Source organism: Sminthopsis crassicaudata, chromosome 2 (genome assembly GCF_048593235.1).
Source record: "Sminthopsis crassicaudata isolate SCR6 chromosome 2, ASM4859323v1, whole genome shotgun sequence".
Classification (NCBI taxonomy): Eukaryota; Metazoa; Chordata; class Mammalia; order Dasyuromorphia; family Dasyuridae; genus Sminthopsis; species Sminthopsis crassicaudata.
The window spans coordinates 574,449,433-574,476,762 of record NC_133618.1 but is presented as its reverse complement, the minus strand read 5'-3'; the positions used below and the strand labels follow the sequence as shown (position 1 = coordinate 574,476,762).

General features: G+C 35.2%; 1 protein-coding gene across 1 annotated transcript in view; it reads right to left on the bottom strand.

The window, feature by feature from the left end:
• Positions 1 to 20,522, bottom strand: part of HDGFL3 (HDGF like 3) — a 94,473-nt gene extending 73,951 nt beyond the window's left edge. Inside the window, exon 1 of the mRNA XM_074295288.1 lies at positions 20,187 to 20,522. Coding sequence (XP_074151389.1) covers positions 20,187 to 20,270 — 84 coding nt within the window. The 5' untranslated portion in view covers positions 20,271 to 20,522. The remainder of the gene's footprint in view (positions 1 to 20,186) is intronic.
• Positions 20,523 to 27,330: the final 6,808 nt, after the last annotated feature.

Below are 27,330 nucleotides of genomic sequence, written 5' to 3'. Positions count from 1 at the left end.
ACTGAAGGTACTAGTGAAGAGTGAATACCAAAGCTGATGCAATCTCACATGATGATGAGTTTCCTGTTAAGTTTTCATAGGGGCATGTAGAATCTAGTCCAAGGAGTTTGAGCTGGTGGGAAATGAATCACTCCTTACCTATCAGTTCCTTCCTTTTGCCTATAAAGATTTCCATATCTCTCTGATCCTTAATAATCCCACATTACATCTTACCATGACCAACAACTATGTCCCATATTTCTCCTCCTCCTTTCAACTAAACTTCTTGAAAAAACAGGGTACAATTAATGCCTACATTTTCTCTTCTCTCACTCAATTCTAAGCTCTCTTCAATCTGACTTCTGACTTCGTCATTCAATTGAAATGAAATACTTCAAAACTACCATCTGTATTACCATTCTTTTTGACCTCTGAACAGCATTTGACATTGCTGATTACCTTCTCTTGGACACACTTCCTTCTCTGTATTTTTAATGACTGCTATCTTTTGGCTCTCTTCTTAGCTGTCTGATCACTCCTCAGTATCTTTTACTAGATCTTTAGCCATGTCACCCTCACTAAATATAGATGCTCCCCATGCCTCTGCCCTGGGTCCTCTTTCTTATCCATGTGTTTATTCTCACTTGATGATCCTATAAGTTCCCATAAGTTCTATTATCATCATTATGTAGATGATTGAGGTAACACAGGTAACATTCTAAACTCCTCTATCTTATTCACTCCACATATTCAACCAATTTCCAAAACTTGGATTTTTTTTTCTCTGCAACATTTTTGACTTCTACTTTCTTTTCACCACTCACACAATCACAATTTTGTTTCAAACTCTCTTACCTCTTGTCTAGATTTTTGTCAATATCCTTCTTTCTAATTGCTCCTATCTCAAATTTTTCCCTACTCCACACTGCCATAATGATATTCCTAAAATATATTTCTGACCTGATAACATTTCCCCCAAAATCAATAAATTCCACTACCTTTGTTTTACCTTCTAGATCAAATATAAAATATTTTGTTTGCCATTTAAAGTTCTCCAGAACCTCAGACCTTTTCTCCTTTCTAATTTCATTGTTTTCTATTCCCTTCCATACATTCCACAACCTAGTCATAAATTGCATTAAGGAGATCACTAGATTCCTCTATTATGAGAGCAATATTCCCTATTACATCCTCTTCTACTTCTGCATATAAAATATAATCTTAGTAAAGCTGATCTTCAGAGGACAGATATATAAATGTGGACAGAAATTCACTCTGTCCATAGTTTTCTTAAAGGAAAGATCTGGAACCTAATTCCAATAGAATCAAAGGTATTTCTGAGATTAAAAAACTCAAGAAATTAAGGAATCCCTAGGATTTGGTCTAATTTATTCAGAACTCTGGAGTTCTCAAGTCTGTGCTGGCCCAAACTCAAGAAGTTTCCCATGGTTTTTTATTAATGTTTAATTCAACTGCCCAATATGGATCTCCAGCATATTAGATTAATCTATCCTTTTTAAAAAAAGGGTTATGTGTTAGACAACCTTGATCAGGGGTTCTCAAACTACAGCCTGCGGGCCAGATGCAGCCAGCTGAGGACTTTTATGTGGCCAGCCAGTTATGACAAATGAGCTGAGGGGCGGAGACAGAGTGTGAGGTTTTGTTTTTACTATAGTCTGGCCCTCCCACAGTCTGAGGGACAGTGAACTGGGCCCCTGTTTAAAAAGTGTGAGCACCACTGACCTTGATCATAAGCAGACTCAATACAGTACCAACTTATTAATATGGATTAATAATTTTTAGTTATGTAGTGAAAGCACTGAAGGCAAGATTAGTTTTGTATAGACCATATAAACTTCTAGTCAGAATTTTTTCCAATATACACAATTCAACCAATCTAACTCTTACATATTTTTGGTCATGTAGCAATATAAAGCAAATCTTCAATCTAGTGACTAGATCATCAACTAACATGTCAACATCTTTGAAAGACACTTCATAAAAATATAAAATAATTCGTTTGATGTTTAACCAAAAAGAAAAAATTAGCATTCCCCAAAATCACAGAAAGGATAAGAGGAATGATTCAGAAGTCCTTGAAACATAATGATCTTTTTTTAAATTTAAATTTCTTTTTTTAAAATTAATTTTATAATTATACTTTTTGACACATATGCATGGGTAATTTTTTTTACAAGATTATCTCTTTTTTTATTCACTTTTCCAAATTTTCCCCTCCCTCCTTTTACTCCCTCCCCTAGATGACAGGCAATCCCATACATATAATGGTCTTTTTTTCAAAGTGCAATATTCTTGAGGTGATTATGAAAAAAAAAAGTCTAACTCAGGATTATTAAAAAATAATCAATTTTGAGGCTTCAGTAATAAAAATGTTATTATAAAGCCCTAAGAAGTTGGTGAAACAGTATGGAATGTGGAAAAAAAAACCAGATCTTAAATCAGCATATGAATTTGAATCCTAACTCTGCTCCATACTGCCTATATGAACTCAAGCTAGTCACTTCATCTCTCTTACCTCAGTTTCCTCATCTGTAAAACAAGATTGGACTATGATCCCTAAAATCACTCCCAGTTCTAAAACTTCAAGATTTTATAATCTTGGATGAAAAAAATAATTCCACTTCATAGGACAAAAGAGATAGTACTAGAAATAACTAGAAAGAATCTTCTCAATTTATAGATGAGGAGAAAGGTCAGGGAGATGACATGACTTTCCCAGAAAAGTTAGCTAATGATAGATGAGAGCAAGATCTCAATCCCAATGCAATGTAATTTCTCCAAATATATTACTGTTCTGAAGTGTTCTAGAGGCTGATATCAAGGAAGATGGAAAATTTCAAAAATTCTTGAAGAGTGAAGGTTTTAATGGGTTAATAATCTAGTCAATACCACCAAGATAAGAAAGACATTAACATGTGTGTCCTTTTCCCATTGCTACTTTAAGGTCACTGGCAATTATGATTAATAAAAACAGTCTTTCAGGGCAATTTCTGAAAATTATTTTTATGACTTTGTTCAAGCAGAAACTTCTGAGTACAAGATTATCATATATTATTAGTTGGGGGAACTCATAATTTCCAAGTTCAGTAGGGTTTATTATTTTTAGGTGTGTAAAGATTTTTAGTATTACGTGAAAAATTACAAAATATCTTAAGTAGGGTAGGAAACCACTTCTTCTCTAGATCTATATTGTTCCCATTGCTCCCTGACCCCTTAATGTGATTTTTTTCTAAAGGCCAGTCTTTGGCCATCTCCATTCTCTCTTTTTCTACTTTTGCACTTGACAACTTCTAAAAAATTTCCTGACAAAAGAGCATTTTGTTTTACTATATTAGCTATAATAGACACTATAATAGAATATGTCTTACTTAAACTTTGCATATATCTCTCTAGTTCCTCGCATAGTGCTCTGTACATAATAAATATGTGGTTACATATATCACCTGCACCTTTTAGTTAAATATTTCCCATGGTTCTGCCACTGTCTCTATTAAAAATAACAAATGGCTAGAGCCATATTCCACAGCTGGTTTGGTGGCATCCCTTGCCTTTGCCACACCAACCATTTCTCTGAAAATCACTTTTTTTTAAAAAGCAAATAAAGCAACCACCAGGGATCCCCCTACAATAAATAGATATACATATATGAACATGAAAGTATATATATAAACATTATATATTACTGAGTATAATATTCCATATATCACATAGATAGTATATAATAATGAGATAAAATAATATTTAATAATTTATACAAAATATTATACATAGTATACCACATAATACATGCAATATATTATCTACAGTACATATTACATATATTATGCTAAATATACATATATAACATCTGTTTCGTTTGGCTGTCCACAGACTATAGATACTGGTACACTTTATTATTTCTTTAAGAATTCAGAGGAATGTTATAGAAAAATCAATTTTTGCTATTAGTCAGTTGAAATGTCTTACTATGAATTTTTTTTCCAATGGAGTCATGGACTATGTAGATGTACTTTGTTTTCTCAGGATTTATGAGGAATGTGTGGAAAGGATAAAGAAGAAGATGATGACAAACTTTTCCTTGTCAGAATTGTCTTAATTCATATGTTATAAAGAAAAACCTTTTTAAGAGTTTGTTCAGACAAAGGTTCTGATAAATGCCTCATTTCCAAAATATATAGATAATTGACTCTAATTTATAAGAAATCAAGCCATCCTGCAATTGATAAATGGTCAAAGGATATGAACAGACAATTTTCAGATGAAGAAATTGAAACTATTTTTAGTCATATGAAAAGATGCTCCAAATCACTACTGATCAGAGAAATGCAAATTAAGACAACTCTGAGATACCACTACACATCTCTCAGATTGGTTAGGATGACAGTAAAAGGTAATGATGACTGTTGGAGGGGATGTGGGAAAACAGGGACACTGATACATTGTTAGTGGAATTGTGAATACATCCAGCCATTCTGTAGAGCGATTTGGAACTATGTTCAAAAAGTTATCAAACTGTGCATACTCTTTGATCCAGCAGTGTCACTATTGGGCTTATATCCCAAAGAGATCTTAAAGAAGGGAAAGGGACCCATGTGTGCAAAAATGTTTGTGGCAGCCCTCTTTGTAGTGACTAAAAACTGGAAATTGAATGGATGCCCATCAATTAGAGAATGGCTGAATAAATTATGGTATATGAATGTTACAGAATATTATGGTTCTGTAAGAAATGACCAGCAGGATAATTTCAGAAAGGCCTGAAGAGACTTACATGAACTGATGCTGAGTTAAATAAGCAGAACCAGGAGATCATTACATACTTCAACAACAATATTACATGAGGATCATATATGATGGATTGGCCCTCTTCAACAATGAGATGACCCAAATCAGTTCCAATAGAGCAATGAAGAGAACCAACTACACCCAGAGAAAGAATTATGGGAAATGAGTATGGACCACAACATAGCATTTCCACTCCTTCTGTTACTGTTGGCTTGCATTTTTATTTTCCTTCTCAGGTTATTTTTACTTTATTTCTAAATTCATTTTTTCTTGTGCAGCAAGATAACTGTATAAATATGTATGCATATATTTTATTTAAGATATACTTTAGTATATTTAATATGTATTAGTCTACCTGCCATTTAGGAGAGGAGGTGGGGGAAAGGAGGGGAAACATTGGAACAGAAGGTTTTGAAAGGATCAATGATGGAAAAATTACCTATGCATATGTCTTGTAAATAAAAAGCTATAATAAAATACTTTTTATAAAGAGTTTGTATGGAGCTGGTAAGTATATTATATCATGGAAAGACTTTCCTGTGATGACTGTTGAGGACAAAGAAAAAAGGACTAAATTAACCTATTTCCTAAGAGAGTAAATTCAACCTTTACCTTAAGGAGAAATATGAAGAAAATTCTTAAGAGACCTTAAACTTGTATCTAAAGTGAGGAATTTCTGGAAAAGGAGCAATTTACTGTTATGCTGAGTGTTTGAAATAAACCTAAATGTAAACATGCTCATTGCCAAAATATTAAAAAGAGTTATATTTTTATTATTGAATTTATTTGCTAATAAATTCTTCATGAGTATTATTAGAAAAATATTTTTCCTGGTCATTCAAAATGGGATTTGAGTCAACTGATCAATGAGAAAAAGTTGCAATTTTACAAATAAAAACTATCCAATTGATTGCTTTGGAGTTCAAAATGATAAAATTAAATATACAAGTCAAATGGCAAGCTGAAGGGTTTACTAAATATTATAGTACAAGTAAATACTTGACCCTATTTACCTTTTCTGTGTATATGTTTATGTTAAATGGTTTATATGATGGAAAGTTTTCTTATACTAAAAATAAAGTATTTAGTACTTTAGTATAATTATTGTCAGTAATAGCATTGCTATAATACCTCAATGATCAGAATGATCCACTGTATGACTACATATAAATCTTTTTGATGTCAACATACCTCTATTTAATATTTTTTCCAAGAAGATGCAGCTTTTTGTAAAATGTCAATTAGAAAGTAGATGCAAAAAACAAAATTACATCTTCAAACTTCACCAATATTAAAGTTAAGTTATTTTATTATTATATATAATTGTTGAACCCATCAGAAGCAAGAAATAATGAAATATAAATTAACATAAATCCATTGAGAATGAAATATTGAAATAAGAGAACTGAAAATTTGAAATAAACCATATTAAATAATTGAAATAAATTATTGGTATAAATAACAATTCTAGATGCATGAAATTCTTTAACTTCACAAGAACTTGATCATAACTCCACAGAATTAATTGTGGAAATATTAACCTCACAGAACTTCCCTATCAACCTTCCAGACTTAGAGATAATATACTAAATAAAACCAGAATAGTCCGCTGGTACCTAAAGAAAAATGTGATGTTCTAGTAAGCATATGGTAATTGCAGGTTCTATATATTTGTAGCTTATTACCCCCAAAGGTTATCCATTTTTGGTATGTAGAAGGTATCAAAAAAGTTTGGATAAGTTGATGAATGACATATATAAAATTCAATTTACGAGAATTTAGAGGTATTTATTTTCCTAATTGTTTAAGGTCGAGAGAAACAGTGGATTCTTTGGTCCAAACAAATATAGATTTTTTAGATTTTTATATTATCATGGCATGAACATCTAGTTAAAAAGTGGGTGGTTTCAAATGTGTGTGTGTGTGTGTGTGTATGTGTGTGTATTTCACTGGAAAATGTAATGAAAATATGCCACAACCAAATGTGAGAATTAATCATGTCAAAGGTCTCAATTACTTCTTTCCTTGAATATGTACATGAAACATAAATCCATTTGTTGCCACCTGGACCTAGTGTAGGTATCTACAAAACTAGATTGAAACAAACCAACAAGTACCTCATTCCAAAGTTCAAGCAAAGCACTTTATAAAAATGATTTGCTTAATCTTCTCACATTACCTAAGACAGGGCCAACTATCAATTTTTTTTTTCAAAATCCTAAGTCTCATTAGGCAAGTCAGTGTAACAACTAAAAATGAGAACTCATTATTTACCCAATGCTCACTCTACTTTCTGTCTGACCAAATAACAAATTAATTAAAAAGAACTTATTATACTGTTTCCTTTGTATATAAAAGGATTAGCAATTTATCTAAAATTGTATTTTAACTAAGATATTTTATTTCAATGGTAACAACACAGGAAATATAAGTCAATAGCTGTTACCAGTAGATCAGATTATTTCCCTGTTCTGAGTTAGAATTTCACCCCATGTAATTTATTATCCTTTCAGATTTTTTTCTTTTGGAATCTTTGGTAAAATAAAAATTTTAACTTGCTACTATTTCTGAGTTTAACAGTTTAACCCCTTACAAATATTGTCAACAAAAAAACTGAAAGGTTATTAATAGACTGCCAAAGTCAGAATTCTCTAGTTCCTCATACATATTTAAAAACCTTTGGATTATCTTTGACTCTTCCACATTTGGTAAGATGAATATCTCAAACTTCACATAGTTTTGTGAAATTCAAGGAATCTGAGTTAGATCTTGTTCTTTGAAATAGGAAAAGAGGAGGTTCATTTGTGTGCCCTTTGTGTGTTCTAAAATACTATTAAAGACTGAAGAGAAGGCTAGGCACATTATAGATTTCTAGACTTTCATCAATCTTTCCCCAAACTCTGATTTTTTATGATCAGAAGTACCTCAAATGAAATGTAAGTTCAGGGGTCAGGATACCAGACAGGAAACAAGTTAAAAGGGAGATATCTATTCTTGTATAGTAAAAGAAAAATCATAGTATGGTAAAAAGAAAATCAATCAATTGATAAGTATTTCCCTTCTCTATGTCTAATGTTATTGAAAAGTGGTTTTGGTTCTTATTGGAAAATTATTAACAAATAATTGCTAAGAAAAATGATGTCTTTTGTTTCATTTGGTTTTAATAGTATTTTCACAAATATTTTATTTCATGTCTATACACACACACACACATACACACACACACACACACACACACACACACACTCCTAAAGGCTACAAAGGACAAACTTTTTTTTTCCTAGCTTAGAAATCTAATACAGAGAAATTTGATAATTCTTCACAAACTTGCTATATGACTTAAACAATACTTCTTATAGATGACCTCTAAGGTCTTTTTCAACTCCAAGATTCTATGACTTAGCATTTTAAAAGTGTAGTTTATAAGAGGATATAGATAAACTAAGGGGTCTTTACAGGTAGCTTATTTTTAAATTATTGTTTTAAAATTTCACTACTGATTTAAGTCTTTATTAAAAGGGATATAACCTAATCTGACCGAATCATTCATCCAAATTTCCACTACAATCCCCAATCCCAAGAATCATTACACCTCCCCTAATCATTACTGTACTACAGAAAAGTGAACAATGAATCAGTTCCCCTTACCTCCCCCACATACTTTTTATTTTTCAGTGGGAAGGAGAGAACAACAGAGTATAAACAGGCAGAGTAATATAATTACATTATCTTTCCCCTCAAATCTACTTCTCTTCCAAATTTTTCTATTTCTGTAGAGGGGACCACTATCCTTCCAGTTCCCCAGGTTTCAAGCCTTCTCCTTCATTTAAATGTTTCAATCAAATAATTCATATCCTTTGCCCCTCTCCCCAGAAGTTTTTAAACTCATACTTCACTGAGAAGAAAGGGTTCATTTGCCTTGAGCATTTTACATGTCAAAGATTTTTGTATCCTAGACCCCCCTCCTCTTCCATTTCTTTTGGCAACTTGTACTCTCAAATATCCTTTCTCTAGTTTTAAATTTTGCCTTCTCTATTGGTTTTTCCCTCCTTTCTACAAATATGCCTAGGTCTCCACATCTTTAAAATTTATCTTTTTGATCCTATTATCCTCTAAAGAAATCATATCTTTCACCTAACTTGGGCCTCATTACTTAATGAAACCACTTTCTTCAAGGTAGTAAATGCTTTCATAGTTGCTAATGGTGATGACTTTTCCTTTCTTGGCCTTTTGAATTTCTCTGCAGCATCTGACATAGGGTACATTGTCCCATCTGATTTTTCTGACAATGTTTTCTCCTGGTTCTCCTTCCACATATCTGGTCAATCCTTCTAAGTCTCTTTCTTTTTTTAAATTAACTCATAATTTTTACCACAGCTTCTGAAACTGTGGGTTGTGACACATATGGGATTTTCTAACTGAATGTGGGAGTCATGAAACTGCTATTAATTATCAGTAAATTTGTATATCTATTTTATATACCCACATGACTGAGGTCACATAAAAATTTTCTTGAGCAAAAATAATCTGTGAGTGGAAAAAATTTAAGAAGTTCTGCTCTACATACTATACTCCAACTCTCAATGAATTCTAAGCTTCTGTCCTGGTTCCTCTTCACTTCTCAATGATTTACTCAGGTCCCACTGATTCACCTATCTCTGTTGCAAATAATTCCCAGAGCAATACATTCAGCTTCTTTTATGAAGTCCAAGCCTTCATTATCAAGTTTTTATGGGACATTTCCAACTGAATAACCAATCAGCATCTCAACTCAATAAGTCTAAAATAGAACTCATCTTCTTCACTGCCAAACCATTTTTTTTTTAATTTCTCTTTTAGTTACACTAATTCATAACCCCTGAGTCATCCTCAATTCCTTCTTTTCCCTTACTCTTCATATCTAATAGATTGCCACATGTCCATCCTATCTCCACAATATTTCTCAAACCCATTCCTTTCTCTCTACTCATATGACAATCACCTTACCTAATCTTCCTGACTACAGATTCCCCTTTCTCCAGTAGATCTTCAACAAAGCTGCCAAACTGATAATTCTAAACACAGATCTATTATCAGTAGCTCCCTATTGCTTCTATGATAAAATACAAATTCCTATGTTAAGCAATTAGCCCTCCAACACCTGATATCTACCGACTTTTCCAGGCTTATAGCACATCATTTTCTTTCATTTATCCTCCATTTTGGCCAAACTGACCTACTTATAATATGCTCTGCAAATGGCATTTTATCTTCCATCTCTAGTTTTTGATAGGCTGTATCCAGTCACTAGAATATATTCTCTTCTTCCTTTCACCTCTTGAAATCCTTACTGAAGTGCTACATTCTTTATGAGGCCTTTCTCTATCCTTTTTTGTTGTCATAGGTACTACTCTGAAATTACTTGATTTGAACTTTGTAAATAGTCTGTATTTACTTTTCTGTAAACATGCTATTTTGTTCCCCCTAAATATAAATTCTTTGAGGACAAGTAGTATTATACTTTTGTCTTTGTATATTTAGCACCTATCAAAATGTCTGGCACACAGTAGATAACTTCATAAAAGGTTATTGGTTTAATGGGTGGGGGTAATAGAAGTGTGAATCAGCTTGGAGATCTACTTAGTAAAATTTCAAGATCTATTAGTTAATAATGATCACCTAGTTGAAGACAGCTTAAACAAGTCAGAGAACTTAGGAGCTAGAACTAACCTTAGAAATTATCTTCTTCCTTTTCTCATGAAGAAACTTGGGGTTCAGAGCAATTAAATGACTTTGTGCACTTCTCACATTTAGCAATTACAAGAAATGGATTTATAATCCAGGTATCCTGACTCCCAGGATTTGTTCAAACAGAAGATAACCTTCTTAATTAATAATCAGAAGTATTGGTCTCTTCACTTATTTAGCTTTTCCTTTGTGGTATTCTCTTAATTTTCTAATATTTTCTAATATAGTTAACATTTTCTATGGAGTCATATTAGCTTTAAAATAATATGTGAAGAGACTAAATAACTATGTCCCCTTTGGTGTAAATTTACACTACAGGGAACAAGACACTTTCCAGGTGTTATACACTTAAGAGACCCGTAATTCTTAGGACACACTATTGAACACAAGTAGAATACAGCTCCAAAGTGCTCCAATACAAGTTGGTGAGTGTCAGTGACCAACAGAACAAAACTGGAAAAAAAACAAGCTTCTAATCCCTGAATAAACACCTTATAATTCATTGGGAAAACAAAATCCATGACTATCACCAGGATGTTCATACAATAGAGCTGGAGAGAGTTTAGATCCTCGTACCTTAAAAAAAATAGCTATAGAAATTTCAGTGACAAGACAGTAAAATGAAAAAAAAAATTTAAGCTTTTTCTCTGTTGACATATAAAGAATTCAACTCCTAAACAGTCCTCTGTACTTTAATTATGGTCAACTCAACTACAAAAATTCAAGTGAACAGGTTTCATGCCCTCAAAGAAGAAAAGTCTCCTGTTTTAAAAGCTTAGAATTGGATATTGCCATTTTTGGTGACTTGCCCAAGGACAGACACTAAGTGACAGAGTCAGGTTTCAAATCCAGGTCCTTTGAATGTAGTGCTTTTTTTAGGATGCCATGTCTAAAAAGTAAAAAAAAAATTCCTCTCTGAGACTGTGTGTGTACACATTTAAATAACTGAATTATGGTAAGTATATTTTGTAAGATCATCAAGTCTCAAGAATTAGGCCCTCAGAGGCCATCTAGTCTGACCTGCACTGATAAAACAATCCTCTCTGTAATATCAAACAAATGGCAACCCAGTCTTCACAAGAAGACCTTTAATGAGGGGCAACAACTACTTCCCAAGGAATATTGGGGACAACTCTAAATATTAGGAGTGTTTTCCTTACATGAGTGTAACTTTAATCCTTTTTTTTCCTATGCTACCTATATACTCTGAAGTCACTTTTAAATCTTCTTTTCCCTAGGTAAAACATTTCCAATTCCTTCAGCAAATTCTTAATGTGGTTTCTAGGTCTTAATATAGACATAAAATAAGGTAGACAATAATACAGAAGACAGAAAAAAGCAGAAAACAAAACTGCATAAGGGTAAATACTAAAAACAATACTAAAAATTAGTATTACTGTATACAACAAACCTAGAAGGAAAGGAGATACTCAAATTGTAAATTAAAGTTCTACAGTAGTCAAAATGGCAAAAGAAGAAGCTTGGCAGTACTGAGAATAAGAGTGGGGGAAGTGCTTAGAATTGCCAAATTTGGGAGCAAAAAAGGATCATAAAAATCTTCTATTTTAAACACACTTGTGAAAAAACTTGTGAGAAACCCAGAAAAATATGGAACAACTTCATTATAGTCTCAAGGGAAAGCTATTAAGATGAAAATCCATTACCATCAAGTAATAAATTGTAGTACCATAAAACTTTTCTTCCTTTAAAACAAATTATATACAAATATATTTCACTAATTTTAAAGACTTAGAAATTTTAAATGCACAGCACTAAAATGTTTTAAAAGAAATATATTTTTAGTTTAAAATAAATTTAAAATCAAATAATTTGGTAGGCAAAGCAAAGTAACATCGATATAAATGACATCACAAAAAACAAAACTTAATCTATCTTAACAGATAAGAACTAATAAGTTACTCATTTGGAAATTATTTTTAAATAAGCTTTCTCTGTATACTTGAATTAACATGTAAGAGGGAAACCAACACCAAATCAGAACAATTTAAACAAGCTATAAATTATTTAAACAAGCTATCAATGCAAAAAAAGGGAAATAGATAAAGGAAAAAATACCATTTATATTTTCTATAAAGTTTATATTTCTACAAATAATGTAGGTGCGATATGGGGAGAACAACAAAGCCCAGCAACCATCACAGCTAATAAACATTTTATTTCCTAGCCAAACAGATATAGCAACTAAGTATAATGCAAATTAGGTTATGAACTTATTTGAAAAATCTTGAGAAGAATGAAGAAGAATGACATATAATACTAGTTCCAAAAACAGCAAGAAGGGAAGGGAAAAACAAATTTACAATGGAAATAAATTATCCGGAAAGCATTTAAGGATGAAATTGGAAGGATGATAAACACATAGAAAGCAAAAAATGTGTGTCTGGATTTTAATAACAAACTCTTTTCTCCATCAATGACAGTGGAAACATCATATATGCACTTTAACATTATAATCCTTAATGTGCTATGTAAGAAAGTAGCAATGTCACTTTAAAAAACTAAAAAAGTGATCAGCTAGATCAAACAGAAAACATCTGTACTCCAGGCCACACTATTATTCTCAAAATATTTTGAGACATGTATAATCTATATTAGACTGTTTACTGTCTCAGGGAGGAGAAAAAAGGAAGGAGAGGACAGAATTTGGAACACAAAATTAAAAAAAAAACAAATGTAAAAAGTTGTTTTATGTGTAATTGGGGGAAAGTGAAAAAATTTTTAAAAGGGTATCTGTGAGAAGGGAAGATATCAAACTATTGGGGGGAAAAAAACCATTGAAAAATACCACAAACATAATTAATACCAAAAAGGTGAGATAAAAATTACCATTCCAAATTCAAATGTTAATAAAACATTAAGAATAATTTACACCTGTGTCAAGGGCATCCTTGATAGAAAATATGAGAAGAGAATTGGTAGATTTTGCAAATGACATCCTGAAGCAAATTACAACTTTAGTTATAAAATTGACTAAAAGTTGTGGAGAATACAAGATTTCACTATCCTTACTGTTTACTGACTGCCTATATAAAATGTACCCACTACATAAAAAGCATTTATTCATGGGACAAAATGTTTCTTTAAGTGTTCTCTCCAATAAGGTGTTTCTCATGAATAAGTTAAGATCACAAAAGATTACTAGATAGAATCAACAACTGAGGGAATCTTGACTATCTGATTATCATTATCAAATGAGGTATAAAAGAGATGTATGTTTGCCAGAAGTGCTTGCAAAATTCAAATGGAAGAGAATTCTTATGAATGATGAGATCCACCAGATGTTTTCAGATGACACTGGACAGATTGCACCAAGCCCCAGAACACTGTACAGTTTCCTAAATAAGATCCAAAATGACTCAGAGTTTGTGTCTTCAAATGTATGAGAAATGCCTGTTGTCCAGACTAAGACATGAACTGGGATGAACAACCCATAAAACAAATCCATTATGTATGTGCCTGTGTTGGTGTATATATGTGTACATGTGTATATGTACACATATGCATGCATGGGCAGGTAGCACAGTGGATAGGACAGAGCTGTGGGCTTGGAGTCAGGAAGAGCTGAGTTCAGATATGGCTTCAGATACTTAAAAGTCACTTCATCATTGTTTTTCTATTTCCTCATCTGTAAAATGGGTACCCCCTCCAAGTTTTTGTGAGGATCAAATGAGATATTTGCAAAATGCTTAACACAGTGCCTGGCACATAGCAGGCACTATATAATTGTTGGCTATCATTTTTATTATTTTTAATTGTATGTACACATCTATACTCATATCTATATTTATGTCAATGTGTATAGAGATGACATTGCAAATGGAAATTGTGTTGTGCCCTAAACAGAAGAAAAGGAAGCAGCCTGGTTTGCCCTGGAAAAACTATACAAATGTTTTCAGTAACCTCAAATGTTTTTTCCTGAAAAAAAAATTCTCTTTTTTTTAAACACAAATGTTCTGTTAATAATGTTACATAGATGCAAAATGTGAACTACCATGATCTCTAAGGAATGGAATTATATGATACTCAAAGGCAAAGGATAGACATGTGGTTGAAAGAAATAGGTTGCAATAAAATACCAAGGAGGAACTGGATATGCAAAGAGAACAAAAGTTATCATCAAAAGGACATATGATCAAAAAAGCTGATATGGAGAGAGAAATAATAGATGGACGGCTATCAGCTGCATTGGTACCTATGTAATGTCAAGAGAACAAGAGCAAAGCCCTGAGAATATAAGATAGAACCACCATGGAGACTTTACAAGAAGACATAGATCAAAGTTTTAAAAGATAATATGTTGAGATGGTTAGTACCCACATTAATAAGATCACATTTGAATTGAAATATTAGTTAGAAATCAAACCATATGTTATACTTAAAACCCAAAAGTTACAATACAAATAATTTGACAAAAGATTTCACAAAATATTGATTTAAAGTATTATAGTAATAAAGAAAACAGGAAATAATATACTGTTACAGGGAAGATATAGTTTAAGGATTTAATTTTCATATAATTGATATGTTTTGATAGCATTACCATCCCCACAGTTAAATTATCACATTGATTTGGAAGATTTGATATATACATATGTGTATGTGTATATGTATACATGAATATATATATATATATACACACACACATATATATATGTATATGTACATATGCATACACATATATATGTGTGTGTGTGTGTGTGTGTGTGTGTGTGTACTGAAAAAAACACTTTGGAATCCTAATTTAATCAGCTTTATAGGTCATAAAACTTAATTTAACATAATTTGCCTTCCTTATCAAAATTGATTTTCATATGTGGAACTGAAATGAATATAATTTTTGTATTCTCAAATTGTAAAACTGTTCACATAAATGTGATTCCTAGTTCATATGAATTATTTTACTTTTTTCCAGTGAATTATTTGCAACTCAGCTGGTTATAAATTCACTATAAATTGCTTTTTTTTCTAGGTCTTTAATAAATTAAATAAATGAAACTAACTGATAATGACCATTACTAGGCTGTTTCCTATAAAAGCCTTTTAAAAACCTGAAATCGTTATATTATCACTATCAGATTATCTCTATGGCTCCTTCGAAGTCCAAGAAAACCATAAACTTTGAACTATCTTGTCCATTTTTTCAGTAATTCATATTCTGATGTCTTTTGTGTTAAAGAAACAACTGAGTTCCCAAAGGTTATGGCAGGAGGACAGAAATTCTAAAAATTGGAAAGACTTTGAGTATAGGCCCAGACATGGACTGTATGTCTGCTTTCTGAACACCAGTCTAGTTAAATACAGAATAACTCATCCCCAGAAGACAAAATCAAAGCAACTCATAAAAAGATCTAAGACCCACAATCTGCATTAGTAATGGATATACAAATCCTTGAAGAATCAAAGTATTCTATCCAAAGAATGGCTTTCCAAAGAATAAGAATTGGTGATATTAGTTACCTTTTGAAACATATTTATGAGCTTGATCTGATTTAAAATGCTTCACAGTGCACAGTAATTGTCTCTTTATACATTTAGTGACTTAGATGTTAGTACTTTTCTTTATCACCTTTTCCCAGTTTGGTGAGAGGCTGCAAACTAATGGTTTTCTGGGTACAAACCCTAAGCTACCCATTTATTTAAAGACCATTTAAAAAATGGTTCTTGCTAGAGCTGGAAGAATACAAAAGATGACCTACCTGCCTAACATGGGTTCTGATTTGGTTTCAAGATTCTCTTTTCTCTAGTTCATGCTAATTCTGCCTGCTGACTAGCTGTCTGGCTTTGACATTCTGTCCCATCTGATTTCTGATTTCTACATAATCCTGGATTCTGACTGTACTGGGAAATGATCAAAGCCAAAAAGTCTTTGACTCTCCACTACATCTTTCCAGTTCCCCCTCTTCCCTACTCTGGATTGTCTCTTCAGTATGGCCTTATGTGTCTATCTCCCTTGTGCTCTCTGAGCTCTAGCTTCCAGGTCTTCTTCTAATTAAAGAAAGCCAGAATTGCAAAGAACCTGTGTGATTTTATAATCCTATCTACAATATGCTTGACAAGTAGTTAAAGCTATCTGGTCATTGCTTAAACTCTCTAGTGAGCAGTGGGAACTGATCATTCTATTTGAGGGCCATTTTAATAATTAGGAAAAACTTTCTCAAAGGTAGCCTAAATTTGCTTCCATGGATTGCACCCTTTGGTCCTGGTTCTCCCCTTTGAGGCCAACCTTCCAAATATTTGAAGAATGCTATCATATCCTCACTAATTTTATAAGATCCTTCAACTAATAATTCTTATTTATGTAGATTTAAAAGCTTGCAAAGTAAACCTTTCCTGACAAAATTCTTGTGCGCACTTTTCCTTATAAAAATCTTGTAAGTATTGTACATACTATTATTCTTGTTTTACAGATTAGAGATCTGAAACTCCAAGAGGCTAAGTCAACATAACTATTAACTATCTTAAATGAAATTTTAAAAATCAGGGCTCTTGATTCTAAGACCAGCATTCCAGCTGTCTACCATCATTCAACCTATAGATTTCCTGGAAAAACTTCATGAAATTTATAAATTAATGCATGTAATCAAATTATCTTATATTACTTCTTTCAAGTTTATGTCCACAACATTTTTATATGTTCATATTGTTCATTAATTATGCCACTTTTAGCTAATTTTACAAACTGACTCATGAATTAAAATATAATATGAAAAATTCATAAAAGCTCAGAATTCCCATGATAATTTGTGAAAAATCTGTCATATGCAATTTCCTATTTATAAAATCCTTAGTTAAATCATAATATCTAAGGTAATAACCTATTCTGTCTACAATCAGTATTTTAAACCATCTACTTTCTCTTTCTATTCTGTAATGGAGATTATGATGGTTCACAATTCTTTTTCAAGTTGTAGATTTTAATCTCTCCATCCATCCTGCTTTTTTCATCTCTTGGTCTCCACAGTTCACAATATTCAAAAAGACAGAAATGTCTCTCCTTTCTTAGCCCTCTGTCATGTATTTCTTTGTTGACCCTCAAACCTACATCATTCAGTATGATCCAGCTGCAGTGACACAAAGATGATGCAAATGGTTTTGCTTTCACTTTTGTATTTAAGAATAACATTTATTTATGAGCACTTAATAAAAGCTGCTGGAAGCTAATGCTGATGAGAGATTCCCTGTATAACCACAGAATTCCTGGAATGAATCACTTTTATCCTTGAACTTCTTATACTCCACATTCCACTTTAACAATACTTTAAGAATCTGATTATTATCATTTACTAAGCCTTCAGAGCAAAGTATAGAACTTTTAAAGAACCAGTTTCTGCTTACAAGGTGATTTACACTGCAACATAGATGGATACAGATTGTTTCTTCTTAATTCTTCCTGCCACTGCCCCACCTCCTTTACCTACTTGTTTAGTTTCCTAGTTTTCCTATTAATTTCCAAAATGTATAGTTTTACTTCTTTTTTGGCTATATTTTTCCTGAAATTTATGACAGAATAAACCAAAATCAAATACTATACTAGCGACTATTTTCCTTCTGCCCATTTTAAAATTTCATCCAGGATACTGACATCCTATAATACATGATATGTGTTGGTTTTCTAGTATTTATGGCTTTTTAAAATATTTATTTCCTTTGTTTGTTTGTTTGCTCTTTAGCTTATAGGGAACTTCCTTTTTGAAGCATTTTTAAAAGCAATATTATTATAGAATAATTTCTGTAATCATACCAGAGAAAAATAATGACTACCCAATAAATATATGTGTATATATAATATAAATGTGTGCATAGTTCCCTTTTTTGGCATTTTAAGTTTTGTAGCCCCTTTTCTCTACTTGATGCAGGTTCCCCTGCTCTTATGTCCACAATAATACTTCTTACTCTTCTAGTTTTTACAGGGTTACCCATTGTAATAAACTTTTCTTTTCTTTTTTTTGTTTTAACAATACGGTTATCTGAATAGGCATAGCAATGGAAACAGCAGCTCTAAAGTGAATATTTAATTTTAAGTGAAGTTTATAGCTTCAACAAGGAAAAGAAAAATGACATTTGACACTATGCTATCCCAAATGAATTAAGACAGATGAACATTTTATTATCCATCTTTATTTCAGTGATTTCTTCTATTCAGTCTATTTCTTTTTTAAAAAAAAGATCCTTTGTTCACTGATTATTTCTACTTCACTAAGTTTCTGTTAGGCCCTCCTTGGTGTCATATCCTTTTTTTTTTTTTTTTTGACATATATTTTATTTCCTTGTTTTGCATTTTTCATTTGACTCTGACTTAGAATATTTTATGAATTATACTTTGTAATTACAACTAACTTTCCCTATGCCCAATTTTTTTTATTGAGTTGACTAATATTATCTGAGACTCTTTAACCCGGTATTCCTGATATTGTAATTCTATAAACTGCAAAATGATAAGACAGAACCAAAAATGCATAATTTGCAATTCATTAAAGCACATATGACACAGTCAGCATCAATCATTGTCACCTAATAGAACAAATCAAATGGGAAAGCAATGAATATGTAATTCACTCAGATGCTTTCTAGAGAGAGAGCACTGGGCCAAAAACACATATACACAAATGGTTATTGGAGTATGTGGGTGACAAAAGTGAAGCATGGAAAGCCAACTTGCTGTGTAGAGTGGCTATAATAAACGAGGTGAAAAATTGCTTATTGTGCTTTTTACTCAGTGACAGTTTGCAAGCTTCCTGTTATTCAAGGCCAATTTAAAAGGAAAGATGAGAGCATAGCACTATGAACCCCAAATACAAATTAGTAGTCCAATTGACATATTGTACCACAACATGTGCCCAGTGAAAATTCAACAAGTCTAGATTTTGAAGGGTGCATAGAAAGATAGATGGACGACTGCCAAGAAGCCCATATCTTCCTCTGGATTAACACCAGGGATCTATTATTCCAAATATTTACCTAACTTGTTTAGATACCCATTTGCACTGTTCCTATCTGCTCTGATGGCTGCCTAGAACCTGGGATATTTATGAACAACCCTGGAAAGAGTTGATGCTTCAAAAACAGGCTTGTTTTATAGGCCTTGTCTTCCCGAGTATATTTCCCCAAGCACCGGATACTTTCTGGAATGAGAGGCACAATCCAGGCCTGTGGCTGCTGCCGGGGTGAGGCAGATTTTGTGGGGAAGGGCAGTTGTTTTCTTCGGAAGCTGCTGGTGCACTTAGAGACGGAAGAAAGGATGGCTGCTCTCTTTGCGAGGGGGGGTGAGAGGTGGGGAGGAGGAAAGGGAGAGGGGAAGATGGGCACGAGAAGGTGCACCCCACAAGCATCAGCCCCCCAGTTCTGACAAGCCCCCAAACCGATGCTCTCATCTCCATCGCCTGGCTTAGAGAAAACGAGCCCCCCGCCCTAGCCGCTCTATCCGGGCTGCCGGAGCTCTCAACCCTCGGACCGGGGACGGGGATTCATCCGTCTGGTTCCGGGTGCCGAGGGACAGGGTGGGCGCGGGGGCGCGAGGAGTGCGAAGCAGGGCAGGTGGGTGGGTGAGTGGGTAGGTGAGGGGGGTTCCTTGCGGCCATAAAGAAGGGGTAAAATGGTGGGCGAAGAGACCTCTTCCGCAGGGCCCCCGCGGGGCCCGCTCGCCGCTCGGTACTCACCCGGGCCGGCCAGTGCGGGTAGCCCTTCATCTTGGCGAACACCAGGTCCCCAGCCTTGTACTCGCGGGGCCGCGGACGCGCCATCCGGAGCCGCCTCTGCTTCCCTGAAATGTCGCCGCCGAAGATCCCGGGGGGCCGCCCCCCTGCGGGCTGCGCCCCGCGCGTCCCCCCGGCCTCGGAGCCGGGACGGCAAGGGAAAGGACGGGGCGAGGCGGAGCCGGGGCCGGGGAGGGAAGGGAAGCGGCTTCGGGCGGCGGCGCTCGGCCGGTCTGTGCCTCCTCTCTCCCCCGGCGGCGGCGGCGGCGGCGGGAGCCTCGGCGATGGAGGGGGCGGGGAGCGGGGCGGGAGGACGAGGCGGGGGGAGGGGGACGGGGACCAGGCCCCGGCAAATCACAGCCCCCGACAGCGGGGGAGGGGACACAGCGGCCACCGCGCGGTCACCCCGCGGCGTCCAGGAGGGAGCGCGTCCCAGCGGCTCCGGGCTCCGCCGCTCTACTCTCCTTCCTGGAGCTGCGGAGGCGAGCCCGCCCGCTGGTCACAGCCGCCGCGCAGTCCGCCTCATCCCCCCGCGGCGGCGGCGGGCCTCCCTCCCCTGCCCCGAGAGGGCGCGGATGGGTTCCGCTCTGAATTCCTCCTCGGGCAGCGGCCGCCAACACGCTCTTATTATTGTTCTCCCCAGCCCTCAGCATCCCCCCTCCCACCCACCCCCCAGCCCGCCGTCCTTTCCCCCTCCCCTCCCCTCCTTTTCCTCCTTCCCCTCACCCCCCCCCCTCCTGCCCGCCCGCCGGCGCGCCTTGCGCGGCTGCTCCCGGCGCTGGCAGTCTTCGGCCGCTTAATTTCTAGGTACGCGGTCGCCTTACCCAGTGAAACCCGAGCGCCCCCCACCCCCACCAGCCGCTACGCATCAGGCCCCCTCCTCCCCCTTTCTCCCAGAACAGGAGCTGGAGCGGGGCTGGAGCGCCTACTCCTGAGCCAGCTAGCAGGAGCTCCTCTTTTGTTCTTGGTCCGAAGCTCTCTCTCCGACCAGCAGCCCAGCCCCGCCAGGCGTGCATCGAGTCGCCCGGTGTGCTCCCACTCCCCACTTGCTCATTGCCAGCCAACCCATGGGGGGCACACCTCCAATCAACACCCCGTCCCTTTCCCCACCACCCCTCTGGAGGACACCCCTTCTCTTCCAAGGGCTTCTCCTGCGCCATCCATAAAATCACAATCACAACACTGGGTCACACCCATGTCCCATCCAGCTTCGGCTGCCGAGAATGGCATCAAGGGACAGTCAAGAGAAGACCGTCATGGTCTCCTCAGGCTTTCATCCCCAAGGTTAGGAGGTGGACCCAACAGAATTAGCAGTAGGCAAGCTAATGAAGTGAAGGAAGCGTCTCCTCCTGGCCTCGCCTCCATTTCCAACATGTGACCTACGGAGTACAGAGTCGTGAGGAAAGCAGCCTCTGGACCATGGTCCTACCACTGTGACCTTGGGCAAATGAAAATATTCTGGGGCTTTAGTCTCTTCTGCAAAATGTAGTCCTATTCGTGTGCCTCGCTTACATACATTATTTTGGAATCTTAAAGCATTTGATCTCAGAATTTCCCAACTAGAAGGGGTCTTGGAGAGCGTCTAGTTCAGTTGCACTCAAAAACTCGGTCTGTGAGATGGAAAGTTCAAATGTCGTCACCTTCAGTTTCATAGATAAGGTTTTTAAAGATTTACCAAATGTCACTTTTATTGCAAAGGGCTAAAAACCCAGGTCTTCACATTCAACTCCCTGCCATTTCTACCTTACCTACTGTAGTTCTTGCCATTGTAGTTCTGAAGCTCAAAAGAGGCAATGCATTAGGAAAGTAGTTTTGAGAAAATATCATTTCCTTGTCCTTCCTTTTTGTACTCTATCCAAAAAATACCCCTGCAATACCCTTTGTGGGCTGTTCCAAATCTTTCCCTCTTCTTCAATACCTATCTTTTATAAAATTCCCTTGAAATATTTCTAGGTGATTGACTTGTAGTTAAATTGAATTATTTACAAATTATTTGAAGTTAGGATGGGAACTGGTTTATTAAAATGGCTTAAAATCATCTTAGAAGGAACTCAAAAAGTCATTTAGAGCAACCTTCCATATGAAGACAAATTTCCCCTTCCTGATCTCCTTTATAACACTTTATAATCTCTGAACCTTATAGGTGGTGAAAGTGAGCATCCCATTCTACTGTTGGACAGCTCCAAGTATTCCGATACTCTTTCTTATGTTGATTGAAAAATTGGCTCTTTGTATTTTTCAGATCATTACTAAATGAAAGCAGAACTGGAGAGATAAAAAAGATCTCAGAGGCATCTAGTCCAATCTGTATCTGACAAAATCCCCTCTTCAACATTCCCAATAAATGGTCCTTTAACCTCTATTTGAAGAACTCAAGTGAAGAGAATTCACTGCCTTCTGAGACAACCTACTGCATTTTTTTTTTTAACTAAAGCTAATTGTTAAGAGGTTTTTCCTCATAGGGACCCTAAACCTATTTTCCTGAAACTGCTACCCATTGTTTCTCTCTCTGTCATCTGGAGTCAAGAAAAAAATGAGTCTGATCTTTTTCCTATGACAGCCCTTCAAATACATGAAGCCAGCGACTATCATAATAAGTCACATTTTCACTTAATGTGAATAGTACAAATACTATTATTTCTATTGTATAAATAAAGAAAACAATAATCTTATAAGTTAACTGACATACTCAAGGTCAGAGGTTAATATTTGGGGCTGGTTTTAAATCTAGGTCTCCTGACTTCAAATTCAGTTTTCTGTTGACTCCATCCTCTGGCCATAGTTTTGTTTTCTGGAACTAGAGAAAATAAGTATACTTTCTTTTTCACAAGATAGCCCAGAAATTGTCAAGACAATTACCACCCTCCAAAGATAGCTCTTCATAAACTCAGTTCTTTCAGCTCTTTTCATTTGACAATTCACTTTATTGACTGCCCTTCTATGGATATATTCCAGTATGTCAATGTCCCTCTTAAAATATAATGTCCACATCAAAACAAAGTATTCATTGTTTTACATTTATCCACTTTATTTATTTAAAATTTTTTTAATTTCCAAACTTTCAAACCAAAGGAAGCTCCATTTCCCTCTTTAAAAAGGGCAATAATTCTTCTAAAGTGTAATGAAACCTTTGCAAATATTTGAATGAGTAGTATGTTATGTGGGAACTTTAGTATCAATCTCATAATAAGACAAGAGGAACAAGTCTGAAAGTCCTGTCTGCATTTGAAGCCACAGAGCAATGGTTCACTAAAGTGTATTGACATGATGGTAATGTGTTAATCCTGGTCCAGACAAATGGGTGCTTAGCCATGTGCATTAGGAGATCCCTGATGACCAGCCAAAAGGAGACCACAAATAGATCTCAGATGGTCTTGTTATGAAGTCTTCCTTGGTTAGGAGATGGGAAAAGAGGAAGTGATATATTTTCAAGATACATGTTGAGGATACAGTTGAATCAAAATTATGTGTTAAAATAAATGTTTATGGTCTAAAATGATGAAAGATCAGGGTTGCATGGAACTAGTTAAAGGGGTTTGGGGTGTAAAACTTAGAAACTGGTGAATAAGTTGATTTGAGATTCTGATACTTGTTGATTGAGTGGTTGATAAACATACTTAATCAGTAAGATATAAAGAGCTGTTTGAGAATCTGGATAGGACAAATGATACAAATGATACAATTCCAAGAACAGGTATTTTTACAGCTCACAAGGAAAAGATGAACTAGTTGTTTGGAAGTGAATGACAACTACTACAGTATGAATAATATGATTCATTAAATTCACTGACTAACAGAATGTGGAAAACCAAAGTTTTTAATTGACCAACAAGTGCTTGCTTATTGAGCACTTATAATGTGCCAAACTATGTAGCAGAAGATTACAATCTAGTTGAGAGCAAGGAAAATTTAAGTTAAGAAAGGGTTTTACTGTAGATTATAGAAAGCAAAGGCTCAATGGAATAAATGGGACACAATCTATGCTTGAAAGGAGAGGTATGAGAGGTGAAAAATATGGTGAAAAAATATCCACTATGAAATTAGAATAGCTATATCCAAATCTTGTCTCTGTCATATTACCTTAAGCAAATCACTTAAGTTCCTTAGGCCTCAGTTTCCCCATCTGTAAAAGAGAATAGTTGGAGTACATGAACTTTGAGCTGTTGTTCAGTTCTAAATCTTATGATTTTATGGTTTGGATAAGGAGAGAGAAAAGGAAAGGTATTATAGGGGTAAAGGAAAAATCAACATAAGCAAAGAGACTCTAATAATATGGCAAGAAACAATACTGTTTGAGAAGTGGATGAGAAGGGCTATGTGACCACTCAAAATAATACCTATTGAAGATTTAGAAAGGAAAATTTAGGAATGAAAGAAAGTACTAATCAGCACAGTGGCTAGTGAATTTAGGAATTGTCCTAAGGAATAACATAACCTCAAAACACAAATAATGCAAAAATATTTGGATAAATTTATGGACAATAGGCCCAAAGTGAATTATTATATATCTTTTCTAATGATACTAATCTAGAGTTTTACAGTTTACAAGCTATTTTATTTATATAATTTCACTTGATCCTTGTAATAAATCCATGAGATAAACATGGCAGATTCTGCTTTATTTGGAATTAGAGGAATTAAATAAGTTGATTTTTTTAAAAGAAGGGCCTGAAGATCATTTAACAAGGGTATTTTATAGGGGATTTCTATTTCAGATATACATATATATATATATATATATATATATATATGTAGGATTAAAGGACCTCTGAAGATCATTCTAAAGATGTCAATTCTGAGATTGTATCATTCACTAATGTTACAAATTTTGCCTAAAAATTAACCTGAAATTCCTAACTTTTCATTTGGTAGAAGCACCCATGCTGATGAAATTACAAAGCTTCTGAGGTTTTTAAGTATCACCCCCACTTCAGAAAATTGTTCATGGAGGTATGCTAGACTAATGACCATATGCTTCAGAGTAAAGAATGTAGGCCTATATATTGTCAGGAAACAGGCTTAATCCTATCTTTATCACTATATTGTATGACCTTATTCAAACCACTTTTCTTTATAAGTCCTTTTTCTTTTTTTTTCTTTTATTTTTTCCTAATAGTATTTTATTTTTCCAGTTATATGTAAAGGTTTTCAACATTTAGTTTTGTAAGATTTTGAGTTCCAAATTTTTCTCCCTTACTCCCTTATCTCTCCTCTCCCTGAGACACCTGAAATAGGTCATATACATACAATCATTTTAAACATATTTCCATATTAGTCATGATGTAAAAGATAAATCAAAGCAAAAGTGGAAAAAATGAAAAAAATTCAGTAGATGATCTTTAAAGTTTCACCTCGGCCACATGGAAGGCCATCATACTCTGGAGCTCACTGTTACATATAAATATTCTACTTCCTTAATTAAAATTTTAAAAACTCTTGACATTCCTCTAACTATATAACTTCCTATCATTCTGCCTCTTCATATGCTTTATCTTTCCAAAACCTATTATTTATTCTTAATTTGACTTCTAATCTCTATCCTTCAATACTTACCCTGGTTATTTTCCATGCTCTTACTTCATTTTTCCTCATTCCCAATCTCTGTCCTAAAATTAGTCAATTCAGCTCAACTCTGGCCCCTATTCTTGATTTCTCAACCCACTGACCCATCAGAGCTCTTCCTTTGAAGGACCTATGCTCTGGATTACTTCCAGTATCCTCTTTTTTTTTTTTAAACATCTATTCACATACTGTTGGGGCAGCTAGGTGATACAGTGAATAGAGTGCTCATCCTGGAGTCAAGAAAACTCATTTTTCTGAATTCAAATCTGGCCTTAGAAACTCAATAGCTGTGTGATCCTAGGCTAATCACTTTACTCTGCTTGCCCAATTTCCTCATATGTAAAATTAGCTAGAAAACAAAATTACAAATTACTCCAGTATCTCTTGAGAATCAGACAGAACTGAAAAATGACTTAAAACACATAAAACATTGAGCAGAGGTGGAAGAAGTCACACAATGGTGCATACTAGGTATATTATAAATTCATCTAGTAAACTTCAACTGGGTCCTTACTGTGTACCTAGGAAAACCTTTTAGTCTTTTTTAAACACACTTTCAGTTTATTGGCATGGTTTGTTTTATATTTACAGATTTTTCCTTTTATACTAAATAAAATAATTAAGTAAAACTAATGATATAGTAAAAAAGCAAACAGAAGTTTATTTTACATCCCTTCCATATCCATCCTATAAGAAAAGAAGAAAAACATTTCTTGTGTAAATATGCATAGTTGAGTAAAATAAATCAATCCTCTTATGATTGTATATACACATATTCATTTTACACCTTAAATTAATCACTTCTCTATAATGAGTAACATGTTTTATCACTGTTCCTGTGGAATCATTAATATCAATTGTATCAAGTTCCTATAGTTTTCAAAAGAGTTGTCTTTTTTTCCTCTCTAATTTTCCATCTCCCCACAGAAGCTATTCCAAACCTACTCTTCTTAAACCTCCCTAACCTTGCATCAGATAGGCTAAAAACTATGACAGATAAGAGGGCCAACATAGTTATCAGGGTAAAAGAAAGTGTTAAGTAGGATCAAATGTCAGGCAAACCAAAAACTAGTAAATTTGGTGGCAATTAGAGAAGAAACGGGAAAGCTATTTGTAGCACCAAGGAGAGCTCCAAACATGCTGCTATGCCTGTGGCTGCTGCTACTGCAGCTACTGTGGGCCTCTTTTCCTAACTAAAGCCTTAGGCACTCAACACCACTGCCTCCCTAAATCCCCAGTAAATGACTTGAGGGATTCAGCTTTTGAGGGGTTTGGCTGGGTGTACAGATACAGCTGTATTGTGGCTTTCTTGAGATCCCTCCATATACTCAAGAGTTTTTAGTGTCTATGTATTCTCCTACTTAGTATCTAATATTCTAGTATCAGAATATACTATGGGTAAATTTAGAGGTGATTTGGGAGATAGTCATATTCCTTCCAAAGCATATTCTTTATCAAAATGCTCATCTAATGTCCTAGTCATCCTCTGTGCCTGGAGCAAGGGTCCCTAACAAGGGAAATCTTCACATCAACCCTCTTCACAACC